Consider the following 27,243-nt stretch of genomic DNA (forward strand, 5'->3'; position numbering starts at 1 on the left):
TTATTATGTTCCATCTGACTACGCAATCGACTGTCTCATCAGCCCAGCCAAGCAATTTATAAACTTGATCTCCACTATATTATCTCATATTTCTTTTAGACTACCATTTCGTTTTCAACAGTGGATATTTGTATAAACCTTGCTGTATGTCTCTCCGACATTTGCAACATTGTTTCAATATTCAAATTCGATCTCCAGCTGTCACATAGTAATGAACGTGTCGGGAGTTGGGATGAGACAGACACACAGGCAGGCACCTTTTCTCTGCCAGTCGAAATAATGAATCAGCATCATTTTTATGGATATACACTACTGTTCAAAAGTTTAGGGTCACTTAGAAATGTCCTCCACAGGATATGGCATGGCGTTGCAAAATGGAGTGATAGCCTTCCTTCTTCAAGATCCCTTTTACCCTGTACAAATCTCCCACTTTACCACCACCAAAGCACCTCCTAGACCATCACATTGACTCCACCATGCTTGACAGATGGCATCAAGCACTCCTCCAGCATCTTTTCATTTAGTCTGCGTCTCACAAATGTTCCTCTTTGTGATCCGAACACCTCAAACTTCGATTCGTCTGTCCATAACACATTTTTCCAATCTTCCTCTTTCCAGTGTCTGTGTTCTTTTGCCCTTCTTAATCTTCTCTTTTTATTGGCCAGTCTGAGATATGGCTTTTTCATTGCAACTCTGCCTAGAAGGGCAGCGTCCCGGAGTCGCCTCTTTACTGTTGACGTTGAGACTGGTGTTTTGCGGGTACTATTTAATAAAGCTGCCAGTTGAGGACCTGTGAGGCGCCTGTTTCTCAAACTAGACACTCTAATGTATTTGTCCTCTTGCTCAGTTGTGCACCGAGGCCTCCCACTCCTCTTTCTATTCTGGTTAGAGACAGTTTGCGCTGTTCTGTGAAGGGAGTAGTACACAGTGTTGTACGAGATCTTCAGTTTGTGGCAATTTCTCGCATGGAATAGCCTTCATTTCTCAGAACAAGAACAGACTGACTAGTTTCAGAAGAAAGTTATTTGTTTCTGGCCATTTTGATTCTGTAATCGAACCCACAATTGCTGATGCTCCAGATACTGAACTAGTCTCAAGAAGGCCAGTTTTATTGCTTCTTTAAATCAGCACAACCGTTTTCAGCTGTGCTAACATAATTGCAAAAGGGTTCTCTAATGATCAATTAGCCTTTTAAAATTATAAACTTGGATTAGCAAATACAACATGCCATTGGAACACAGGACTGATAATGGGCCTCTGTACGCCTATGTAGACATTCCATAAAAAATCTGCAGTTTCCAGCTACAATAGCCATTTACAACATTAACAATGTCTACACTGTATTTCTGATCATTTTGATGTTATTTTAATGGACAAAAAAATTGCTTTCCTTTCGAAAACAAGGACATTTCTAAGTGACCCCAAACTTTTGAACGGTAGTGTATACAAAAAACTATCAATAGAAAACAGGTCAAACGAAACTGAAGTGCCACTAGTTTGCAGTCTTTCTAGCTTCAGTTTGAAGTGATTGTGTTAGCTGTGTTATTGTCTAGCTCCTCTGGAGAAACAATGTCCTGGAGAAATCGCACCTCAGCTCATTGTTATGGATGTATCCAAATAAATGTCACTAGAAAACAGCTTAAACAAATGCAAATGCAGCTACTTTGTTGTTATTTGGGCAGCACTGTTTCACGTGATGTTAAGTTAGCCGTAGTTAGCTAAGTAGCAAGCAAGGTATAAAAACGTTGCCAGCCAGTATGGCAATAGAACATTTAGAACGAACGATACAGATACAGAACAAAAAGACTGAACGACTGGGTCGCGTCTCTAGCAACCGAATCGATAGAACGAATGACCAGCCGGCTTGGGTAGCAACCCTAGATTTGTGTCGGGACTATATCTTGTGGAAGGATGAAATAGTATGAATAAATTCATTAAAATAACGTTCTTAATGAAAATATGTAAATAATTATTTGAATATGATGGTAAACCATTGTATAAAAGTGATAATGCCCTCGAAGCTGGTGTTTGGAGGATATATTGGCACGGTTTTCCAGCCCTAGACTTCATCTTGCACCTAATAACACCTGTGCCAATATATCCTCCAAACACCGGCTTTTCGACCATTATCAATTAATTATGCTACAAGGATTCTCTTAGAATGGTTGTTGTTTACTTCAATCATGATTATACTGTACGTTCCATGTATTGGGCCTAATTCCTTTATTTAAACTGGGCTTTACAGATTAATTTCCTTTCTTTCTTTTTTTTCTTTATTGTTATTTGATATATACAGTGGGGAAAAAAGTATTTAGTCAGCCACCAATTGTGCAAGTTCTCCCACTTAAAAAGATGAGAGAGGCCTGTAATTTTCATCATAGGTACACGTCAACTATGACAGACAAATTGAGAATTTTTTTCCAGAAAATCACATTGTAGGATTTTTAATGAATTTATTTGCAAATTATGGTGGAAAATAAGTATTTGGTCACCTACAAAAAAGCAAGATTTCTGGCTCCCACAGACATGTAACTTCTTCTTTAAGAGGCTCCTCTGTCCTCCACCCGTTACCTGTATTAATGGCACCTGTTTGAACTTGTTATCAGTATAAAAGACACCTGTCCACAACCTCAAAAAGTCACACTCCAAACTCCACTATAAGACCAAAGAGCTGTCAAAGGACACCAGACACAAAATTGTAGACCTGCACCAGGCTGGGAAGACTGAATCTGCAATAGGTAAGCAGCTTGGTTTGAAGAAATCAACTGTGGGAGCAATTATTAGGAAATGGAAGACATACAAGACCACTGATAATCTCCCTCGATCTGGGGCTCCACGCAAGATCTCACCCCGTGGGGTCAAAATGATCACAAGAACGGTGAGCAAAAATCCCAGAACCACACGGGGGGACCTAGTGAATGACCTGCAGAGAGCTGGGACCAAAGTAACAAAGCCTATATCAGTAACACACTACGCCGCCAGGGACTCAAATCCTGCAGTGCCAGACGTGTCCCCCTGCTTAAGCCAGTACATGTCCAGGCCCGTCTGAAGTTTGCTAGAGTGCATTTGCATGATCCAGAAGAAGATTGGGAGAATGTCATATGGTCAGATGAAACCAAAATATAACTTTTTGGTAAAAACTCAACTCGTCGTGTTTGGAGGACAAAGAATGCTGAGTTGCATCCAAAGAACACCATACCTACTGTAAAGCATGGGGGTGGAAACATCATGCTTTGGGGCTGTTTTTCTGCAAAGGGACCAGGACGACTGATCCGTGTAAAGGAAAGAATGAATGGGGACATGTATCGTGAGATTTTGAGTGAAAACCTCCTTCCACCAGCAAGGGCATTGAAGATGAAACGTGGCTGGGTCTTTCAGCATGACAATGATCCCAAACACACCGCCCGGGCAACGAAGGAGTGGCTACGTAAGAAGCATTTCAAGGTCCTGGAGTGGCCTAGCCAGTCTCCAGATCTCAACCCCATAGAAAATCTTTGGAGGGAGTTGAAAGTCTGTGTTGCCCAGCGACAGCCCCAAAAACATCACTGCTCTAGAGGAGATCTGCATGGAGGAATGGGCCAAAATACCAGCAACAGTGTGTGAAAACCTTGTGAAGACTTACAGAAAACGTTTGACCTGTGTCATTGCCAACAAAGGGTATATAACAAAGTATTGAGAAACTTTTGTTATTGACCAAATGCTTATTTTCCACCATAATTTGCAAAAAAATTCATACAAAATCCTACAATGTGATTTTCTGGAGAAAAATTGTTTTTCTCAATTATTCTGTCATAGTTGACGTGTACCTATGATGAAAATTACAGGCCTCTCTCATCTTTTTAAGTGGGAGAACTTGCACAATTGGTGGCTGACTAAATACTTTTTTCCCCCACTGTATATATATATATCTTGTTTAGATAAGTATTCAACCCCCTGAGTCAATACATGTTAGAATCACCTTTGGCAGTGATTACAGCTGTAAATCTTTCTGGGTAAGTCTCTAAGAGTTTTCCACACTTGGATTGTGCAACATTTGCCCATGATTCTTTCAAAATTCTTCAAGCTCTATCAAATTGGTTGTTGATCATTTCCAGACAACCATTTTCAGGTATTGCCATAGATTCTCAAGCTGATTTAATTTAAAACCATAACTGGGCCACTCAGGAACATTCACTGTCTTCTTGGTAAGCAACTCCAGTGTAGATTTGGCCTTGTGTTAAAGGTTATCGTCCTGCTGATAGGTGAATGAATCTCCGATTGTCTGGTGGAAAGAAGGTTTTCCTCTAGGATATTGCCTGTTCTTAGCTCCATTCTCTTTATCTTTATCCTGAAAAACTCCCCAGTCCTTAACGATTACAAGCATACCCATAACATGATGCAGCGTCCGCTATGCTTGAAAATATGGAGTGTGTTGTATTGGATTTGCCCCAAACATAACTGTCAGGGTATGCTGATGTGGAGGTGAAGTCAATCGCAGGACACAGAGGATAAGTCAAGATGACTATACTGAAGAACTCTATAATACACAAAATAAACGGCCTCGAAACACTGGAGGCGAACAAAATACGCGGGGTGCGTAAAACCAACAATAGATGCCAAGGTTCCGAACCAGTACGCATACGACAAGCGGACAATAACACACAACTTGCAAACATAACAAAGGGGAACTTATAGGTGACATAATCAATACAGAATACGAAACAGGTGCACCAACTAGACATAACAAAACAAACATCGAAAACATCAAGCGGTAGTAGCTAGTACTCGGGGGACGACGAACGCCGAAGCCTGCCCGAGCAAGGAGGAGGAGCAGCCTCGGCGGCATCCGTGACAGTACCCTCCCCTTGACGCGCGGCTCCAGCCGTGCGCCGACCCCGGCCTCGGGGACGGCCAGGAGGACGCAGAGCAGGGCGCGTAGGATGACTCCGGTGGAACTCCGTCAGGAGGGAGGGATCTAAAATGTCCCTCCTAGGCACCCAGCACCGTTCCTCCGGACCGTACCCCTCCCACTCCACGAGATACTGCAGACCCCCCATCCGACGTCTCGAATCCACGATGGACCGGACTGAGTACGCCGGAGCCCCCTCGATGTCCAGTGGGGGCGGAGGAGTCTCCCGTATCTCACTGTCCTGGAGTGGACCAGCTACCACCGGCCTGAGGAGAGACACATGGAACGAGGGGTTAATACGATAATCATTAGGCAGTTGTAACCTGTAACAAACCTCGTTCAATCTCCTCAGGACTTTAAATGGCCCCACAAACCGCCGACCCAGCTTCCGGCAGGGCAGGCAAAGGGGCAGGTTTCGAGTCGAGAGCCAGACTCGATCTCCAGGTGCGCACACTGGACCCTCACTGCGGTGGAGATCGGCGCTCGCCTTCTGCCTACGGATAGCCCGCTGCAGATGTACATGCGCAGCGTTCCATGTCTCCTCCGAGCGCCGAAACCACTCATTCACTGCAGGAGCCTCGATCTGGCTCTGATGCCATGGTGCCAGAACCGGCTGATACCCCAACACACACTGGAAAGGGGTCAGATTAGTAGAGGAATGGCGAAGAGAGTTCTGGGCAATCTCTGCCCAGGGGATATACCCCGACCACTCCTCCTGCCGGTCCTGGCAATATGATCTCAGAAACCTACCCACATCCTGGTTCACTCTCTCCACATGCCCATTACTCTCAGGGTGAAAACCCGAGGTAAGGCTAACCGAGACCCCCAAGCGTTCCATGAACGCCCTCCAGACTATAGAGGTGAATTTGGGACCCCGATCAGACACTATATCCTCGGGTACCCCGTAGTGCTGGAAGACGTGGGTAAACAAGGCCTCAGCAGTATGTAGGGCAGTAGGGAGACCCATGACTATGTGGAAGTGCAGCACCTGCCTGGAGGTCTATCGCACAATCCCCCTGTCTATGAGGTGGCAATCACGTCGCCCTAGTCTTGCTGAACACTAGTGCCAAATCATCATACTCAGGAGGAATGTGCAGTGCGGGCAATTGGTTCGGACTCTCCACCGTGGTCGCCCCTAAGGAAACACCTAGACATCGCCCAACACACTGGTCAGACCACTCCTTGAGAGCCCTCTGTTGCCACGAAATGGTGGTGTCATGGGCGATTAACCAAGGAAGCCCCAGCACCACGGGATACGCAGGAGAGTCGATCAGATATAACTGAATGATCTCCTCATGAACCCCTGTGCCTTCATCTTTAGTGGCGCTGTGACCTCCCTAATCAACCCAGATCCCAACGGACGGCTATCTAGGGCATGAATAGGGAAAGGCAAATCTACTGGTCGGAGGGGAATCCCTAACTTAACACAAAAATTACGATCAATAAAATTCCCAGCTGGGCCTGAATCGACTAGCGCCTTATGCTGGCAATGAGATGCAACCTGGGGGGAATACTACTGGTATACACATGTGACCAACAGAGAGCTCCATAGGGCTCGGCTCTGAGGTGCTGGGGGATGGAATGGACGGCCCCAACTCCGGACGTCCGCGGGTAGCCAGCAGGGTATCCAGACGGATTGACATGTCCACCAACTGGTCGAAGGTTAGATTGGTGTCCCTGCAGGCCAACTCTCGTCGAACGTCCTCTCGCAGGCTGCACCGATAGTGGTCGATGAGGGCCCTCTCATTCCACCCCGCATCCGCCGCTAGAGTCCGGAAGTCCAGGGCGAACTCCTGTGCGCTCCTCTTCCCCTGTCGGAGGTGGAACAGACGCTCCCCCGCCGCTTTACCCTCTGGGGGATGATCGAAAACAGCCCTGAAGCGGCGGGAGAACTCTGCGTAGCTGATGGTGGTGGCGGCTATTCCCCTCCATTCGGCATTGGCCCACTCCAACGCCTTGCCGGAGAGACAGGAGATGAGGGCGGAAACGCTCTCGTATCCCGAGGGCGCCGGGTGTATGGTTGCCAGGTAGAATTCCACCTGAAGGAGGAATCCCTGACACCCGGTTGCGGTGCCATCATATGCCCTCGGGAGCGAGAGCTGAATCCCACTGGACTCCGGAGCTGGTATGATGGGGCTGGCCGATGGTGGTGGTACGGTAGGAGGAGGTGTGGGCAAGCCTCCTCTCTCCCATCGGCGCAGGGTGTTCATGACGTCTTGCATGGCGGTGCCAAGTCGCTGGATCATGGCGTCCTGGCTGCTGACCCGCTCCTCCAGTGACTCGGTCACCGCCGCTGCACCTGCTGACTCCATAGGTGGTGTGTTATTCTGTCAGGGTATGCTGATGTGGATGCGGTGGTGAAGTCAATCGCAGGACACAGAGGATAAGTCAAGACGACTTTACTGAAGAACTCTATAACACACAAAATAAACGGCCTCGAAACACTGGAGGCGAACAAAATACGCGGGGTGCGTAAAACCAACAATAGATGCCAAGGTTCCGAACCAGTACGCATACGACAAGCGGACAATAACACACAACTTGCAAACATAACACAGGGGAACTTATAGGTGACAAAATCAATACAGAATACGAAACAGGTGCACCAACTAGACATAACAAAACAAACATCGAAAACATCAAGCGGTAGTAGCTAGTACTCCGGGGACGACGAACGCCGAAGCCTGCCCGAGCAAGGAGGAGGAGCAGCCTCGGCGGCATCCGTGACAATAACACTTTTTATTTAGGACAGAAATTATTTGCTTTGCCACATTCTTTGTAATTTTACTTTAGTGCCATACTGCAAACAGGATGCATGTTTTGGAATATTTGTATTCTGTATAGGCTTCCTTCTTTTCACTCTGTCATTTAGGTTAGTATTATGGAGTAACTACAATGTTGTTGATCCTTCCTCAGTTTTCTCCTATCACAGCCATTAAGCTCTGTTTTAAAGTCTCCACTGGCCTCATGGTGAAAACCCCTGAGCTGTTTCCTTCCTCTCTGGCAACTGAGTTAGGAAGGACGCCAGTATCTTCGTAGTGACTAGGTGTATTGATACACCATCCAAAGTGTAATTAATAACTTCACCATCATCAAAGGGATATTCAATGTCTGCTTTAAAAAAAAATTGTATCTACCAATAGGTGCCCTTCTTTGTGAGGCATTGGAAAACTGGTCTTTGTGGTTGAATCTGTGTTTGGAATTCACTGCTCGACTGAGGGATCTTACAGATAATTGTATGTGTGGGGTACAGAGATGAGGTAGTCATTCAAAAATCATGTTAAACACTATTATGGCACACAAAGTGAGTCCATGCAACTTATTATGTGACTTGTTAAGCACATTTTTACTCCTGAACGTATTTAGGCTTGCCATAATAAAGGGGTTGACTCAACACATTTCAGCTTTTCATTTTTAATTGATTTGTTAAAATGTCTAAAACCATCATTTCACTTTGACATTATGGGGTATTGTGTGTAGGCCAGTGACAAAACATCTCAATTTAATCCATTTTAAATTCAGGCTGTAACACAACAAAATGTGACAGTATGGACAGTATATAACTAGAAAAGGTGTGTATAGCAGTAGTTATAAAGGATTAGCCTTGACTAGAATACAATATATTCATATGAAGTGTGTAAAACAGTATGTAAAGATTATTAAAGTGGCCAGTGTTCAATGACTAGGTACATAGGGCTGCAGTCTCTAAGGTGCAGGATAGAGTACGGGTGGTAGCCGGCAAGTAACAGTGACTAATGTTCAGGGCAGGGTACTGGGTGGAGGCCGGCTAGTGGTGACTATTAACCACTACCCGTCCTATGATGACCTGGAGATAGAAGCTGTTTTTCAGTCTCTCGGTCCCAGCTTTGATGCACCTCTACTGTCTCCGCCTTCTAGATGGTAGCGGGGTGAACAGGCCGTGGCTCGGGTGGCTGAGGTCCTTGATTATCTTTTTTGACTTCCTGTGACACTGGGTGCTGTAGATTTCCTGGAGGGCAGGCAGTGTGCCCCCGGTGATGCGTTGGGCTGACTGCACCACCCTCTGGAGAGCCCTGCTGTTGCGGACGGTGCAATTGCTGTACCAGGCGGTGAAACAGCCGGACAGAATACTCTCAATTGTGCATCTGTAGATGTTCGTGAGGGTCTTAGGGGCCAAACCAAATTCTTCAGCCTCCAGAGGTTGAAGAGGCGCTTTTACACCTTCTTCACCACATTGTCTGTGTGAATGGATCATTTCAGGTTGTCAGTGATGTGCATGCCGAGGAACTTGAAGCTTTTTACCCTCTCCACTGTGGCCCCGTCGATGTGGATGGAGGCGTGCTCTCTCTGCTGTCTCCTGAAGTCCACGATCAGCTCCTTCATATTGTTGACGTTGATGGAGAGGTTATTTTCCTGGCACCACTCCGCCAGGGCCCTCAACTCCTCCCTGTAGGCTGTCTCGTCGTTGTTGGTAATCACGCCTACCACAGTTGTGTCGTCAGGAAACTTGATGATTGAGTTGGAGACGTGCGTGGCCAACGCAGTCATGGGTGAACAGGGAGTACAGGAGCGGGCTGAGCATGCACCCTCGCGGGGCTCCGTGTTGAGGATCAGCTTCGCGGAGGTGTTATTGGCTAACTGCACCACTTGCGGAAGTCCAGGACCCAGTTGCACAGGGCGGGGTTCAGACCCAGGGCCCCGAGCTTAGTGATGACCATTCTTACATAGGTAATCCTCTTGTCCAGATGGAATAGGGCAGTGTGCCATGGCCATTTGAGTCATCCGTGGATCTGTTGGGGCGGTATGCAAATTGTAGTGGGTCTAGGGTGTTGCGTAAGGTGGAGGTGATATGATCCTTAACTAGCCCCTCAAAGCACTTCATGATGACAGAAGTGAGTGCTACAGGGCGATAGTCATTTAGTTCAGTAACCTTCACTTTCTTGGGTACAGGAACAATGGTGGACATCTTGAACCAAGTGGGGACAACAGACTGGCAAGGGGAGAGATTGAATATGTCCGTAAACACTCCAGCCAGCTGGTCTGCACATGCCGAGGACGCGGCTAGGGATGGTGTCTGGGCCGGCAGCCTTGCAAAGGTTAATATGCTTAAATGTCTTACTCACGTCAGCCATGGAGAATGAGAGCTCACAGTCCTTGGGTGCGGCGGTGCCCCACATCGGCGGCTCAGTGTTTTCCTCGAAGAGGGTGAAGAAAGGGGTTTACTTTGAACGGGAGAGAGGCATCGGTGTCCACGACGTGGCTGGCTTTCCCCTTATAATCCGTGATTGTCTGGAGTCCATGCCACATACAGTAGGTCTCGTGTCTGAGATGTTGAATTGCGACTCCACTTTGTCCCTGTACTGTCATTTTGCCTCTTTGATTGCCTTAAGGAGGGCATAGATGGTCTGTTTGTACACATTCATGTTCCCAGTCACCTTGCCATGGTTTAATGAGGTGGTTCGCGCTTTCAGTTTTGTGCGAATCTATCCACGGTTTTTGGTTTGGATAAGTTCTAATCGTGACAGTGGGAACAACATCCTCTATATAATTCCTGATGAACTCAGTCACCGAGTCAGTGTATATGTCGGTACTATTCTTGCAGGCAACCCGGAACATCATAGATTCCGATTGGTCAGACCAATGTTGAACAGTCCTTACCACGGGTGCTTCCTGTTTAAGTTTCTTCCCATAGGAGGGGAGGAGTAAAATGAAGGGAGGGCCTTGTAGCCATCCTAGAAGGGGGAGTAGCAATGGTCAAGAGTGCTCGATGAGCGAGTAGCACAGGAGATTTGTTGATAGGACTTCGGTAGCGTTTTCCTCAGATTTTGTTTATTAAAGTCCCCAGCTACAATAAATGCGGCCTCAGGATATGCAGTTTCTAGTTTGTACAAAATCCAGTGTAGTTCCTTGAGAGCCGTCACGGTGTCGGCTTGGGTGGGAATATACATGTCCATGATGATGATCGAAGAAAACTCTCTCGGGAGAACAGAAGGACTTGAGTTCATGTACATTACCACAATCACACCCCGAGTAGTAAATCATGAAACATACACCTTCCTGACCACGCGATAGACAGAGAACCCTGCGGGCTGAATGGACGGGGACAGTATATCTGGAGAGAGCCACGATATTGTAAAACAGAGTATGTTACAGTCCCTGATGTCTCTCTGGAAGGAGCTCTTTGCCCGGAGCTCGTCTACTTTATTGTCCAGGGAATGAACGTTAGCAAGTAATATACTCGGAAATGGTGGATGGTATGCACGCATCTGGAGTCTGACTACTCCTTATTCCTCTTCTCCAGCGGTGGCGTTTTCGAGCAGCCCCCTCGATGAATGGAACTGCCTCTGGGAGTTCTAACAAAGGATCCAATTCATGTAAATTGAATTTCTGGTCGAAATGCTGGTGAGTGATCACCAATCTAATATCAAAAAGTTTTTTTTCAGCTGTAGGTAATAATGCAAGAACTGTTCTAAGCAAGTAATGTCAGTAAAAACACTAAAAGAACAAAATACTGCAAAGTTGGCTAGGACCTAGAAACAGGGCGACCACGTCTGTCGCCGCCATCTTGTAAACATATAACTACGTTGTGTGATTTATGAATAGCAAAGGGATATAGGAGATTGACTTTATTCAGTCAGTTCGACACCTTTTATAGACTAGTCAACACAAGCTGTTCGGTCGTCAATCAAAGAACAGTAAATAGCCTATGGCTATGCGCCCAGACTCTGTGGCTGGCTATAAGTTTATGAAACACGCGAAAGAAAATACATGAATGTGCCACAAAACATGAAGTGGATTTTAACTCATCGTTAGCTCTTACATTATTATTTTGTATTTAACCTTTATTTAAACAGGGAGTCATGCCGAAACCACAGTCTCTTTCGCAGGTGAGCCCTGCATGACCACATCAATAAACAACAATTACACTATACATATCTATACACACATCAATTACATAATACATGAAAAGCAAACACAAAACACGAAAAGCAAAACACAATCATATGAAACAAACACATTCTTCAGTAAAAAGGCCCTCTAACATCCGCCTGAATTGCCCTAGAGGCACCAACTCCACCAACTCTAAGGAGTTTTGGAGATCATTCCTTAGATGGGACGCGTAAACTCACTCACAGGAGACAATGAAGAAGCATCATGCTCTCCCTCCATGAAAAATGTTTGACTGCAGCCAACCACAGCACACAACAACAACATACACTGAACAAAAATATAAACGCAACATGTAAAGTGGTGGTCCCATGTTTCATGAGCTGAAATAAAAGATCCCAGAAATGTTCCATATGCACAAAAAGCTTTTTTCTCTCAAATGTTGTGCACAAATTTGTTTACATCCCAGTTAGTGAGCATTTCTCCTTTGCCAAGATAATCCATCCACCTGATAGGTGTGGCATATCAAGAAGCTGATTAAACAGCATGATCATTACACAGGTGCACCTTGTGCTGGGGACAATAAAAGGCCACAAAAAAATTTGCAGTTTTGTCACACAACACAATGCTACAGATGTCTCCAGTTTTGAGGGAGCGTGCAATTGGCATGCTGACTGCAGGAATGTCCACCAGAGCTGTTGCCAGAGAAATTAATGTACATTTTTTACTGAAAAGAAGCCTAGTTAAATTTATTAAGTGGAAAAAGTAGACAATTAATCTGTTATCGGTGTTACTACTCCTACTGGTGGCACAACATTATCATAATGGTAAAAAAGGTTTACAGTCATTAAGCTGGCACATTAGTTGATTTAGAATGAGAAGATGTACACAAATACATTCAATAAAACAAATTCTAGAAAACATATGATTTTTTTCCAAAATGCCATGTCCAAATGCTAACGCAATTCAAGAACAACCCAATAATTACTTATTCAACAAAAATGTCAACCAATGAGAGGCTTGCTATGAGTTTAAACTGCAGCCTGTTGTAATGTTCCTTAGATGTCAACAGTTTCCCTTTGCTATCTGACGCTCGTGAGCGGTGCTGTTGCTATCTTTAGCACCACTCTATTTTCAGAGCAGGCAGAGAGGCATCAATACAACTCTGCACACTCCTACCACACTTTTGAATATCGTCAAGCCTGGGGAAAACTTTGACAGTCCTAGCCCGTGTCACCTTTGCCATAGTGCATTGTCACCAGGGCACAGGTTTGGGGTAGAGGAACCAAGCTCGGGATCAGATGGAGGCCTCCAGAAGCCAGGGACTCGACAGGGCTGCCAAGGCCCAAAGTGAGAAAGGGAAGGGGCACTAGCCCCAAGCTGGGGGAGGGAGTGCCGCAGGCAGGCTCTCCGAGGGTAACGGTAGAGGGGATCGTTTTCACTGTGAACTGGGCTTTGGTGGAGCAGTGCAGAGAGTACTTCCACGCCGTCTTCCAGTCTGGCTAGGAGGATGAGCTGCATCTAAAAGGAGGAGTGTATGCAGGGGTTTCCTGATCGCTTTGGTTGTGTGCAGGGGCGAGAAGCCTTCCCTACATTGTAAACCCCAAGGCAAATTGTAAATCAAATACTTCTAGTAAGTTGAACTCAGTCAATGAAAAGTCATTATTACTTAAAATGTTTGTGGTACTACTGAATCAAAACTATTTTTTAAAAGTTATGATAACAAATTTACATTTCAGTCATTTAGCAGTCTTATGCAGAGCGACTTACAGTAGTGAGCCTACATTTTTGTCATTTTTTTTCTCGTACTAGTCCCCCGTGGGACACACAGGAACTTTTTTCCCCAGCATGCTCTACTGCAGGTTGATATTTTTTGAATTATTTTAAATATATACTGAACAAAAATATAAACGCAACATGTAATGTGTTGGTTCCATGTTTCATGAGTTGAAATAAAAGTTTGCAGAAATATTCCATATGCACAAAAAGCTTATTTCTCTCAAATTGTGTGCACAAATGTGTTAACATCCTTGTTAGTGAGCATTTTATCATTTGTCAAGATAATTCATCCACCTAACAGGTGTGGCATATCAAGAAGCTGACTAAACAGCATGATCATTACACAGATGCACATTGTGCTGGGGACAATAAAAGGCCACTCTAAAATGTGCAGTTTCGTCACAAAACACAATGCCACAGATGTCTGTTTTGAAGGCGCATGCAATTGGCATGCTGACTGCAGGAATGTCCACCAGAGCTGTTGCCAGGGATTTAATGTTCATTTCTCTACCATAAACCGCCTCAAACGTCGTTTTAGTGAATTAGGCAGTATGTCCAAACAGCCTCACAACCTCAGACCACGTGTAACCACGCCAGCCCCTGCCCAGTCATGTGAAATCCATAGATTAGGGCCTAATTAATGTATTTCAATTGACTAATTTCCTTATACGAATTTTAACTCAGCTAAATGTCTGAAATTGTTGCATGTTGCATTTATATTTTTGTTCAGTATACATTGAGTGATTGATTGATTAATGTTATGCTACACAAAGATAAATAACATACATTCTCCTAAACTAATCCAATCATTTAGTTCGATTTTTTGCACCCGTTACTGAAATGGTTGTTCCATTTCAGCCTCGTAATGAACCTATTTTCGTCACAATTGGCTGGAAAGCCAAAATGCTTCACGAAGCTTTGTTGCCCCATCACTAGTTTACAGGCAAATCAGAGAGTAGACCTCTGTCAGGTTCAAAGCCACTTAAATCAAAGAGATCACCATCAAAGAGATCACAGACAGTAAGAAAACAAAGTGCCTATATCCGCTGTAAATTTTGTGGAATGTAGTTCTCCTACTTAGCTTCTTTAGTGAATCATGCAAGAAAGCATGCACAGGACAAAGAATGTCTATGTGGTGTGTGTGGAATACACTTAGAGTCCACAGAAAGTATGTTTGGTCATCTAGAAACCCATGTTGGAGCTAGAGTTTGTCATGTTTGTGGTACATTTTTCCCTGGGAGTGCTGAGCTGAATGATCATATGAAGGTTCACCCAGGGGAGAAATCATTTCGCTATCATGATTGTGGCAAGTGTTTCAGAAAAAAATCCAGATCTCAGAGCGCACAAGAGGATTCATACAGGGGAGAGACCATACCGCTGCCAGTTTTGTGGCAAAGGATTCAGCAGTAAATCTTATATGAACACACACATGAAGATTCACACAGGGGAGAGGCCATTTTGCTGTCGTGTTTGTGGAAAATGTTTCATAAGAAACCCTGATCTGACAGTCCACATGAGGACTCATACAGGGGTGAAACCATATAAGTGCCAGTTTTGTGGCCAAGGCTTCAAGCAGAATTATCACCGGAAACTGCACATGAAGATCCACATGGGAAAAACCATATCATTGCATCTACTACAAGACCATGGTGCTTGCCTACGGAACTGTGAGGGGAACGGCACCTCCTTACCTTCAGGCTCTGATCAGACCCTACACCCAAACGAGGGCACTACGTTCATCCACCTCTGGCCTGCTAGCTCCCCTACTTCTACAGAAGCACAGTTCCCGCTCAGCCCAGTCAAAGCTATTTGCTGCTCTGGCACCCCAATGGTGGAACAAGCTCCCCCACGATGCCAGGACAGCGGAGTCACTGACCACCTTCCGGAGACACATGAAACCCTACCTCTTTAAGGAATACCTGGAATAGTATAAAGCAATCCTCCTACCCCCCCAATAAAAAAAAGAAGAAGAAAAAAAGTGGTTGTCCCACTTGCTATCATAAGTTGAATACACCAATTTGTAAGTCGCTCTGGATAAGAGCGTCTGCTAAATGATGTAAATGTAAATCACATTACGCTGGCTTGCCAAGTGATGTGTAATTCCTACTAGAAATCAACCGCAACCTGCATTTAAAATGACTGCCAGGGTAGGGAAGATTTCTTACTGAGACTACCTAAATCATCTAAACTGGAACAACCTGTCACGCCCTGGCTCTAGGGACTCTTTTATGTTGAGCCAGGGTGTGTAGTGTCTATGTGTTGTGTTCTATGTTCACGATCTAGTTTATGTGTTTCTATGTTGGCCGGGGTGGTTCTCAATCAGAGGCAACGTGAATCAGCTGTTGCTTGTTGTCTCTGATTGGGAACCATACTTAGGCAGCCTATTGTGCAATTGTCTTTTGTGGGATCTTGTTCCGTGTAGGTTTGTGTTATTGACCGAGGACTTCACGTATCGTTTGTTGTTTTGTGTTGTAATTAAGTACCTATTAAAGTATGTACTCATATCACGCTGCGCCTTGGTCCACTTTTCATGACGATCGTGACACAACCATCACTGTAATGGGTAAAATAAGTCCAACTACTAACCAATTGAATTAGTTTAGAAAAATTGATGTTATTTATGTAGCGTAAGATTAAACAACTAATCAAATGTACATGCAAAAACACAGACATTTAAACAAACAATTCTCAAAATCAACCTGTAGTAAATAGACCATGCTGAGAAATATGATAATGATGGGCGTGGTTTTGAGTGTTTTAAAAATGACACAATCACACTCAACTCTGGGGTCTTTTACACCACAGAGTGCTAAATTAATTTAACCCCTGAATCAACACTAGAAATGTAACACTGAAAAATCAACACTAGGTAAAACTGGCCAATTTGCTGTGTACCGTACAATACACTGCTGGTTCACGCATTCTCTCTTCTGAATAAAATCACAAAATTTGAAAGACAGAAATCAGGACAAAGATATGAACTATGTCAGTACTGTATATGTTAAATGGACTTACGGAAAACCAGATACATGCTAAATATTCCCATACACCTATCAGATTACTCAAACTCCTGATGTTAAAGTTTGAACACTGAGATAAACACAAATTCTCAGGCACTCTTTAAAAGAAAGAAAAATAATTACAATAAAAAAGCTTATTCCTATTCAGAAGATTTCTATGTAGAACCCCTCTTGCCTTCCAAAGAATCATCAAATAACCCTTTCTTCCAAAAAGGGTTCTTCAGAGGAAACTGGTTCTTGGTAGAACCCTATCCCTCCGCAAATAATCATTTCTAAGAGTGTACACACCCATGAGACAGCCAGTGCGCTGTATCATATTTTCACTAACTGTTTCAGCAGCTGTAACTGTTTTACGTCTGTCAGTGGGTGCTGTAGGTGGGTGTGGTGCAGGAATCAGGCGCAGGATGCAGAAACTTAGTCCAAAAGACTTTAGTGAACAATCACTTAGAACACGAGCCAAAAAAGCCCAGAGGCGAGAAAATACGCACACAGGCGTAAATAACAAAATGCGCACTAACATGTGCGAGAACCCTCTCCAAACAGAGAAGGAAACAACGAAGCACAGACAAACAACAGTAGCGCAATCACACACAACACATGACAAAACACAACGAGAACTTATAGGACAATAATGAGTGCTAAACGATAACAGGTGTACAACATAAAGACAAAACCAAACGAACATCGAAACATACAACGGTGGCAGCTAGTACTTCGGGGACGACGACCGCCGAAGCCTGCCCGAGCAAGGAAGAGAGGCAGCCTCGGCCGAAGCAGACTATGTTTTCAATGCCAAAATCACAGAGTGATGCAGCAGTAAAGGCCAGTTTCTACCTTTAAAATCAGGCCGGACATACACCAAAGGTGATTTTATGAAGCAGTGCAGAGATAAAGTTAGCAAAGTAGTGTGCCCAGAAAAAACGCAAGCATCTGCAAATGTCAGCCTTAGCAGTGGGGAGAACAAGTATTTGATACACTGCCGATTTTGCAGGTTTTCCTACTTACAAAGCATGTAGAGGTCTGTAATTTTTTATCATAGGTACACTTTAACTGTGAGAGAAAAATCCAGAAAATCACATTGTATGATTTTTATGTAATGAATTTGCATTTTATTGCATGACATAAGTATTTGATCACCTACCAACCAGTAAGAATTCCGTCTCTCACAGACCTGTTAGTTTTTCTTTAAGAAGCCCTCCTGTTCTCCACTCATTACCTGTATTAACTGCACCTGTTTGAACTCGTTACCTGTATAAAAGACACCTGTCCACACACTCAATCAAACAGACTCCAACCTCTCCACAATGGACAAGACCAAAGAGCTGTGTAAGGACATCAGGGATAAAATTGTAGACCTGCACAAGGCTGGGATGGGCTACAGGACAATGGGCAAGCAGCTTGGTGAGAAGGCAACAACTGTTGGCGCAATTACTAGAAAATGGAAGAAGTTCAAGATGACGGTCAATCACCCTCGGTCTGGGGCTCCATGCAAGATCTCACCTCGTGGGGCATCAATGATCATGAGGAAGGTGAGGGATCAGCCCAGAACTACACGGCAGGACCTGGTCAATGACCTGAAGAGAGCTGGGACCACAGTCTCAAAGAAAACCATTAGTAACACACTACGCCTTCATGGATTAAAATCCTGCAGCGCACGCAAGGTCCCCCTGCTCAAGCCAGCGCATGTCCAGGCCCGTCTGAAGTTTGCCAATGACCATCTGGATGATCCAGAGGAGGAATGGGAGAAGGTCATGTGGTCTGATGAGACAAAAATATAGCTTTTTGGTCTAAACTCCACTCGCCGTGTTTGGAGGAAGAAAAAGGATGAGTACAACCCCAAGAACACCATCCCAACCGTGAAGCATGGAGGTGGAAAAATAATTATTTGGGGATGCTTTTCTGCAAAGGGGACAGGACGACTGCACCGTATTGAGGGGAGGATGGATGGGGCCATGTATCGCGAGATCTTGGCCAACAACCTCCTTCCCTCAGTAAGAGCATTGAAGATGGGTCGTGGCTAGGTCTTCCAGCATGACAACGATCCGAAACACACAGTCAGGGCAACTAAGGAGTGGCTCCGTAAGAAGCATCTCAAGGTCCTGGAGTGGCCTAGCCAGTCTCCAGACCTGAACCTAATAGAAAATCTTTGGAGGGAGCTGAAAGTCCGTATTGCCCAGCGACAGGCCCGAAACCTGAAGGATCTGGAGAAGGTCTGTATGGAGGAGTGGGACAAAATCCCTGCTGCAGTGTGTGCAAACCTGGTCAAGACCTACAGGAAACGTATGATATCTGTAATTGCAAACAAAGGTTTCTGTACCAAATATTAAGTTCTGCTTTTCTGATGTATCAAATACTTATGTCATGCAATAAAATGCAAATTAATTACTTAATAATCATACAATGTGATTTTCTGGATTTTTGTTTTAGATTCCGTCTCTCACAGTTGAAGTGTACCTATGATAAAAATTACAGACCTCTACATGCTTTGTAAGTAGGAAAACCTGCAAAATCGGCAGTGTATCAAATACTTGTTCTCCCCACTGTATACAGTGGCCGATCGTGTGGATGAGCTAGCCACCGATCTACAAGAGAAGCTCGCTGAAAAAGCAAAATACTTTGTAGCTTACTCACTTGTTGTTGACGAGCGCATGGATGCTACAGACACTGCTCAGTTGTCAATGTTCATGCCTGGGGTGGATTCGTTAGTGAAGAGCTCTTGGATGTTAAATCAATGCATGGCACGACCATAGTAAATTATATTTTTCAACAAGTTGAGAAATTTGTAAATGACAAAGTTACCATGGGATAAACTTAATGGACTAACAACAGATGTGGCACCTGATATGTGCGGTGGGAGGAGCGGATTGGTTGGGAGGATGTGAGAGAAGATGCAGGAGGAGAATTGCCCTGACGAGCTGACAACATATTACTGTACTATACATCAGGAGGCACTTTGTGGTAAAGTACTGAAGATGGAATATGTAATGAGTACCGTAACGAAAACAGTAAACTTCATCAGGGCTAAGGGCTTGAACCACCATCTGTTTCAGTCATTTATTGATGAGGTTAATTCAGAATATGAAGATGTGCGCTACCACACATAGGTGCGTTGGCCAAGTTGGGGTAAAGTGCTGAAGAGATGTTTTGAGCTGCGTGAGGAAATCTGTCATTTCATGGAGAACAAGGGGAAAGACATCACTGAGCTCTTATCCAGCCACCAAAACAGCTCTCAAACCACAGCAACAGCAGCTGTTGCTAATCAGAAAACAGTGATGGGTGTGTCTCTCTGTGTGTGTGTGTGTGTGTGTGTGTTTGTGTGTTTGTGTACGTGTGGAGTTCAAAGACTCAGCGGGAACGCTATAATCCCATCCTCCTGTCTGTCTGTGACCCCTCCAATCTCACACAGCGCTAATTCAGTAGACCCCTAGCCTCCTCAGTCAACATTAAACACACCACTCCTCTCAAGTCTCACACACTCATTTCCACACAAATGTTCCCATTTTATCACTCAGAGGGATAAAATACCTGTTTCTGTGGGTGATTACAACACATATTAAAGCCTTAATTATTAATGTTACCTCAGGCCTGGGATTTATAGTTACGGGAAAAAACATGGCTGTGCTACTACGACCAAATGAATGTGAGTAAAACCAGGCTAGAAATGGATGCTTAACAGTCATGCTAGCAAGTGAGTTACGTTAGTGTTTGATGTTAATCGTAGCCCTACACAAGGTAAAACACATGGTGTGGATATTATTATTATTATTAAAAGTTGTATTATATTCTATGTAATAAAAAATGTACTATAACTGAAATGTATCATCAAAAGATAAGAGGTGCCAAAATGTCTTGTGGCACACCCCATTAAAGTTTGTATGGTTCAATACGCAAAGAACAATTTCCTCAATACTCATGGATGTCCCAGCATGGATGTTAGGTGTAATTTGAAAAGATGTAGTAAGATAAATGAACATCACTCACTGTTCTTGGTGGTGGCAAGTCTGGAAGACTCTTCTGTGGGGCGGGAACATGTTTTCCTGCTCTCCCATTGGCCAGGGCATCTGATCTGTTGTCTGGTAATTTTGACACAAATTAAGAAGGACATTAGATGAAAAGCAACAATGACCATCGAAAGGAAGATAGTCATTTCACAAATGCAAAGAAGAATAGTGTCTAAGAGAATCATATAATTATTAGAATATTAAAATCAGGATAAAAACAACACGTATGAGCCTTTTGTTAGAACGTAATATTTTTCACTACGTCTTAAAGGACTTTACTTTAAACATGGGATTGTCATCCCCTTAGTAACAATTTATATCGAACTATATAAACTTCCTTCTTAAACCCCAATGTATAGCATCCACCTGGGTGATGCATGCTGGCTACATTAGCCTTCTAGCCAAAATTATAATGTTAACATTTTGCCTCACATTTGCCTGATAGTTATTTGCCTATTTCTCTGTTTATCATAACAGTGGGTCCTTGTCTCTAAGCTACTGTATGGCCATGCCATAACAGCAGTCTTCCCCTCTCTTCAGACATTCCACTGACTTCCTCTCAGCATGTAGACATCTGGGTTGCCATAGGAACCCAAGCAGAGTGCTTTATAGTGGACACCTCTAGTCGTAAATCCACAGGAGTCACTGAAAGTTACAGAAATTACATTCAAACAACTCTGCAGAGCTCACAAATTCAAAACATCTGGATGTTATCACTAAATAACTATGATGTTGACTTAAACACATTCAAACCCTCATATTGAGGATGAAAACAGTTGGTTGAAATAAAGGCTTTCTTTCTAACCATGTGGGTACATGAGATGAAAGTTAGACAAGACACCCAACATGATATGTATTCCCTTTTGTGTCCATGCAGATGCAGTCTTTAATCTATGTTATAATAAATACCCTTCCCAGCCCCTCCATTCAAATAAAGAAAATGGTAGATGCATGACAACAAGGGGACAGCATCTTTTTGATCTCAAAACGCCCTTGTACTTGGGGTGGCTGTAAAAGAAAGCCTGTGGGGTGGATGTGTGTGAAGTCTAGTGTTCGGTCTGCTTATTCTTCATCACAGTCCAAACAAAATGACTGGCCTCAGATGGTGGGTTTAAGAGGGGGGACAAAGAGATAAATACTGATAAATACACAGGAAACAAGTGGGGGGGGATTGGTGTGGACAGGGACAGGATGTTTGAGGGTGGTTTTCGCACTCATTCTAAACACCACTGACAACTACTGTTGGAAAATAAAATAAATCCGTTATTACTTTCCAACCCCACCACCCCTTCCCTAATTGGAGTAAACTAGTGAACAACAATGCTTAGGCCTCTACTTCCAGCTTATACATACTATATACATTTTATGGACAGTCAATTTTACAATAATTCTATTTTGTTTGTTTTTACTCCTGAACTTACTCTACCCTCAACCTCTCCGATCATTTTCATGATGTCCATCCGGTTAGCTTCTATATGCCATATCTTTCTAACTGTGCTCTTTCACAAAAGCTCTCAACCTATAACCTATATACTTATTATGGACACAATATGCTTTACATTAGTTATCTTGTTGTTATTAGTTGTTGTTAGTTGTTATTAGTCCCATCCTTCAACTCCATTCAATACCACCCATCTATCTCTTAACACCATCCATATTGGATTTCTATTTGCCATATACAGTGGGGAGAACAAGTATTTGATACACTGCCGATTTTGCAGGTTTTCCTACTTACAAAGCATGTAGAGGTCTGTAATTTTTATCATATGTACACTTCAACTGTGAGAGACGGAATCTAAAACAAAGATCCAGAAAATCACATTGTATGATTTTTAAGTAATTAATTGGCATTTTATTGCATGACATAAGTATTTGATCACCTACCAACCATTAAGAATTCTGGCTCTCACACACCTGTTAGTTTTTCTTTAAGAAGCCCTCCTGTTCTCCACACATTACCTGTATTAACTGCACCTGTTTGAACTCGTTACCTGTATAAAAGACACCTGTCCACACACTCAATCAAACAGACTCCAACCTCTCCACAATGGCCAAGACCAGAGAGCTGTGTAAGGACATCAGGGATAAAATTGTAGACCTGCACAAGGCTGGGATGGGCTACAGGACAATGGGCAAGCAGCTTGGTGAGAAGGCAACAACTGTTGGCGCAATTATTAGAAAATGGAAGAAGTTCAAGATGACGGTCAATCACCCTCGGTCTGGGGCTCCATGCAAGATCTCACCTCGTGGGGCATCAATGATCATGAGGAAGGTGAGGGATCAGCCCAGAACTACACGGCAGGACCTGGTCAATGACCTGAAGAGAGCTGGGACCACAGTCTCAAAGAAAACCATTAGTAACACACTACGCCGTCATGGATTAAAATCCTGCAGCGCACGCAAGGTCCCCCTGCTCAAGCCAGCGCACGTCCAGGCCCGTCTGAAGTTTGCCAATGACCATCTGGATGATCCAGAGGAGGAATGGGAGAAGGTCATGTGGTCTGATGAGACAAAAATAGAGCTTTTTGGTCTAAACTCCACTCGCCGTGTTTGGAGGAAGAAGAAGGATGAGTACAACCGCAAGAACACCATCCCAACCGTGAAGCATGAAGGTGGAAACATCATTCTTTGGGGGATGCTTTTCTGCAAAGGGGACAGGACGACTGCACCATATTGAGGGGAGGATGGATGGGGCCATGTATCGCGAGATCTTGGCCAACAACCTCCTTCTCTCAGTAAGAGCATTGAAGATGGGTCGTGCTGGGTCTTCCAGCATGACAATGACCCGAAACACACAGCCAGGGCAACTAAGGAGTGGCTCCGTAAGAAGCATCTCAAGGTCCTGGAGTGGCCTAGCCAGTCTCCAGACCTGAACCCAATAGAAAATCTTTGGAGGGAGCTGAAAGTCCGTATTGCCCAGCGACAGCCCCGAAACCTGAAGGATCTGGAGAAGGTCTGTATGGAGGAGTGGGCCAAAATCCCTGCTGCAGTGTGTGCAAACCTGGTCAAGACCTACAGGTGTCACGGATTCTGCCAAGGCTGCTCCTCCTCCTTGCTTGGGCAGGCTTCGGCGTCCGTCGTCCCCGGAGTACTAGCTACTGCCGATCGATGTTATCGGTGTCTGTCTAGTCTTGTCTGTATTGTTTACACCTGTTCATCATTATGTTTGATTGTTGCCCTATAATTACCCCTGCCTCTCATCGTTATCTTGTGTGTGATTGTTTCCCTTCACGTATGTCGTTTGTGAGCGGGTATTTTCCTCCCTGTGTGGAGTTATTCTGTGTTCATCTTTTCATTATCGGATTAAAGTACGTTTCCGAGAGTTCCGTGTCCTGCGCATGACTTCTTCAACCGCATCTCACTGACAGCCGTGACAGAATCACACACCACAACATGGAGTCAGCAGGAGCGACGGCACCGACCGGATCACTCGAGGAGCGCGTCCTACAACAGGCAGCTATACTTCAAGATCTTGGTGCCGCCATGGATAGGGTGATGAACACCTTGGGACGATGGGAGAGAGGAGGTTTGCCCACACCTCCTCCAACGATACCACCACCATCGGCCACTCCTATCGTCTCACATCAGGAGTCCAGTGGGATTCGGCTCTCGCTCCAGAGGGCTTATGATGGCACCGCAGCCGGGTGTCAGGGTTTCCTGCTCCAAGTGGAACTTCACCTGGCAACCATTCACCCGGCACCCTCGGGATACGAGAGCGTGTCCGCCCTCATCTCCTGTCTGTCCAGCAAGGCACTGGAGTGGGCCAACACTGAGTGGGGAGGAATAGACGCCGCTACTGTGAACTATGCGGAGTTCACCCGCCGCTTCAGGGCGGTGTTCGATCATCCCCCGGAGGGGAAGGCGGCGGGTGAGCGTCTGTTCCACCTCAGACAGGGGAGGAGGAGCGCGCAGGAATTCGCACTGGACTTCGGGACTCTGGCTGCCAATTCGGGATGGAATGAGAGGGCCCTCATCGACCACTACAGGTGTAGCTTAAGAGAGGACGTTAGTCGAGAGTTGGCCTGCAGGGACACCAACCTAAGCTTCGATCAGCTGGTGGACATGTCGATTCGCCTGGATACCCTGTTGGCTACCCGCGGACGTCCGGAGCTGGGGCCGTCCATTCCATCCCCCAGCACTTCCGAGCCGAGCCCTATGGAGCTCGGGGGTGCTGGTAGTAGGGAGGCCCGGAGAGGGGCTGTCCCCTGCACCAACTGTGGCCGCCGAGGACACACGGCGGTTCGGTGCTGGGGAGGGTCTCCTCGGAATCGAGGCAGCAGGCAACGCACTGATGAGTCATTCCAGGTGAGTAAGGCCCCAACTCACCCAGAGCTCTCTGTTGTTCATATGTGTATTCAAGTTATGTTTCCAGAGGTTTCTTCTTACTCCCAGCATAAGGAGCTAGTAGATTCAGGCGCAGCTGGGAATTTTATCGATCACCATTTCTCTTATAAGTTAGGAATCCCTATATTACCAGTCGATGTGCCCTTCCCTATCCATGCCCTGGATAGCAGGCCTTTGGGGTCGGGATTGATTAGGGAGGTCACAGCGCCACTGAAGATGAAGACGCAGAAGGGTCATGAGGAGACTATACAGTTGTATTTAATTGACTCTCCTGCGTTTCCTGTGGTGTTGGGGCTTCCCTGGTTAACATCTCATGACCCCAACATTTCATGGCAACAGAGGGCTCTCAAGGGATGGTCTGATCAGTGTGTGGGGCGGTGTGTAGGTGTTTCCATAGGGGCAACGACGGTGGAAAGTCCGAACCAATTGCCCACAATGCACATTCCTCCTGAGTATGCCGATTTGGCACGCGCCTTCTGTAAAAAGAAGGCGACTCAATTACCACCTCATCGACAGGGGGATTGTGCGATAGACCTCCAGGTTGGCGCTGCGCTCCCTCGTAGTCATGTGTATCCTCTGTCTCAGGAGGAGACGGCCGCTATGGAGACCTACATCACCGAATCCTTGAGACAGGGATACATACGGCCGTCCACTTCCCCTGCGTCCTCAAGTTTCTTTTTTGTGAAGAAGAAGGATGGGGGTTTACGCCCGTGTATTGATTACCGTGGTCTCAATCAGATCACTATTAAATACAGCTATCCTCTCCCTCTGATTGCTAGTATGACGGAGTCATTACATGGGGCGCGCTTCTTCACAAAATTTGATCTCAGGAGCGCTTACAACCTGGTGTGCATTCGGGAAGGAGATGAGTGGAAGACAGCATTCAGTACCACCTCGGGTCACTATGAGTACCTCGTCATGCCATACGGTCTAATGAATGCTCCTTCAGTCTTCCAATCATTTGTGGACGAGATTTTCCGGGATTTGCATGGACAGGGGGTAGTGGTGTATATTGATGACATTCTGATATACTCCGCTACACGTACCGAGCATGTGTCCCTGGTACGTCGGGTGCTGGGTAGACTGTTGGAGCATGACCTGTATGTGAAGGCAGAGAAATGTCTGTTTTTCCAGGAGTCCATCTCCTTCCTGGGGCACCGGTTGTCTGCGTCAGGGGTGGAGATGGAGGTTGACCGCGTTTCAGCCGTGCGTAATTGGCAGACTCCCACTACGGTAAAGGAGGTGCAGCGTTTTTTGGGTTTTGCCAATTACTACCGAAGGTTTATCCGGGGTTTTGGACAGGTAGCAGCTCCCATTACCTCCCTGCTAAAGGGGGGCCCGGTGCGTTTGCAGTGGTCGGCTGAGGCGGACAGGGCGTTTAGTCATTTGAAGGACCTGTTCACCTCGGCTCCGGTGCTGGCACATCCGGATCCCTCTTTGGTGTTCCAAGTGGAGGTGGATGCGTCCGAGGCGGGGATCGGTGCTATACTGTCTCAGTGCTCGGGCACGCCTCCAAAACTCTGCCCCTGTTCTTTCTATTCCAAGAAGCTCAGTCCGGCGGAACGCAATTATGACGTGGGGGACAGGGAGCTGCTAGCGGTGGTCCACGCCCTGAAGGTGTGGAGACATTGGCTTGAGGGGGCTAACCACCCTTTTCTCATTCTGACTGACCATCGTAACCTGGAATATATCCGGGCAGCGAAGAGACTGAACCTTCGTCAGGCTAGGTGGGCCATGTTTCTTGCCCGGTTTGTATTTAAGATCACTTATATCCCAGGGTCACAGAACGCTAAGGCAGACGCCCTGTCCCGACAATATGACACAGAAGAGAGGTCCATTGAGCCCACTCCCATACTACCGGAGTCTTGTCTAGTGGCACCGGTGGTGTGGGAGGTCGACACGGAAATCGAGCGGGCGTTACGTACCGACCCTACTCCCCCAGAGTGTCCCCAGGGGTGGAGGCACGTGCCGCTCGAGGTCCGTGACCGACTGATTTATTGGGCTCACACGTCACCCTCCTCTGGTCATCCGGGTATTGGTCGGACGGTGCACTGTCTTAGCGGGAAGTACTGGTGGCCCACCTTAGCCAGGGACGTGAGGGTTTACGTTTCTTCCTGCTCGGTGTGCGCCCAGTGTAAGGCGCCTAGACATCTGCCCAGAGGTAAGTTACAACCCCTACCCGTTCCACAATGGCCGTGGTCTCACCTGTCGGTGGATTTTGTCACGGACCTTCCCCCCTCCCAGGGGAATACCACGATCTTGGTCGTTGTGGATCGGTTTTCTAAGGCCTGCCGTCTCATCCCTATGCCAGGTCTTCCTACAGCCCTACAAACGGCCGAGGTCC

At 45.7% G+C, this 27,243-nt stretch overlaps 1 protein-coding gene across 4 annotated transcripts in view; it reads right to left on the reverse strand.

The window, feature by feature from the left end:
* Nucleotides 1-27,243, reverse strand: part of afap1l2 (actin filament associated protein 1-like 2) — a 207,566-nt gene that overhangs the window by 105,837 nt on the left and 74,486 nt on the right. For all 4 annotated transcript variants that reach the window (XM_045222488.1, XM_045222493.1, XM_045222487.1 and 1 more), the window contains one exon: nucleotides 20,536-20,627. In XM_045222488.1, coding sequence (XP_045078423.1) covers nucleotides 20,536-20,627 — 92 coding nt within the window. The remainder of the gene's footprint in view (nucleotides 1-20,535; nucleotides 20,628-27,243) is intronic.

Source organism: Coregonus clupeaformis, chromosome 1 (genome assembly GCF_020615455.1).
Source record: "Coregonus clupeaformis isolate EN_2021a chromosome 1, ASM2061545v1, whole genome shotgun sequence".
NCBI lineage: Eukaryota > Metazoa > Chordata > Actinopteri > Salmoniformes > Salmonidae > Coregonus > Coregonus clupeaformis.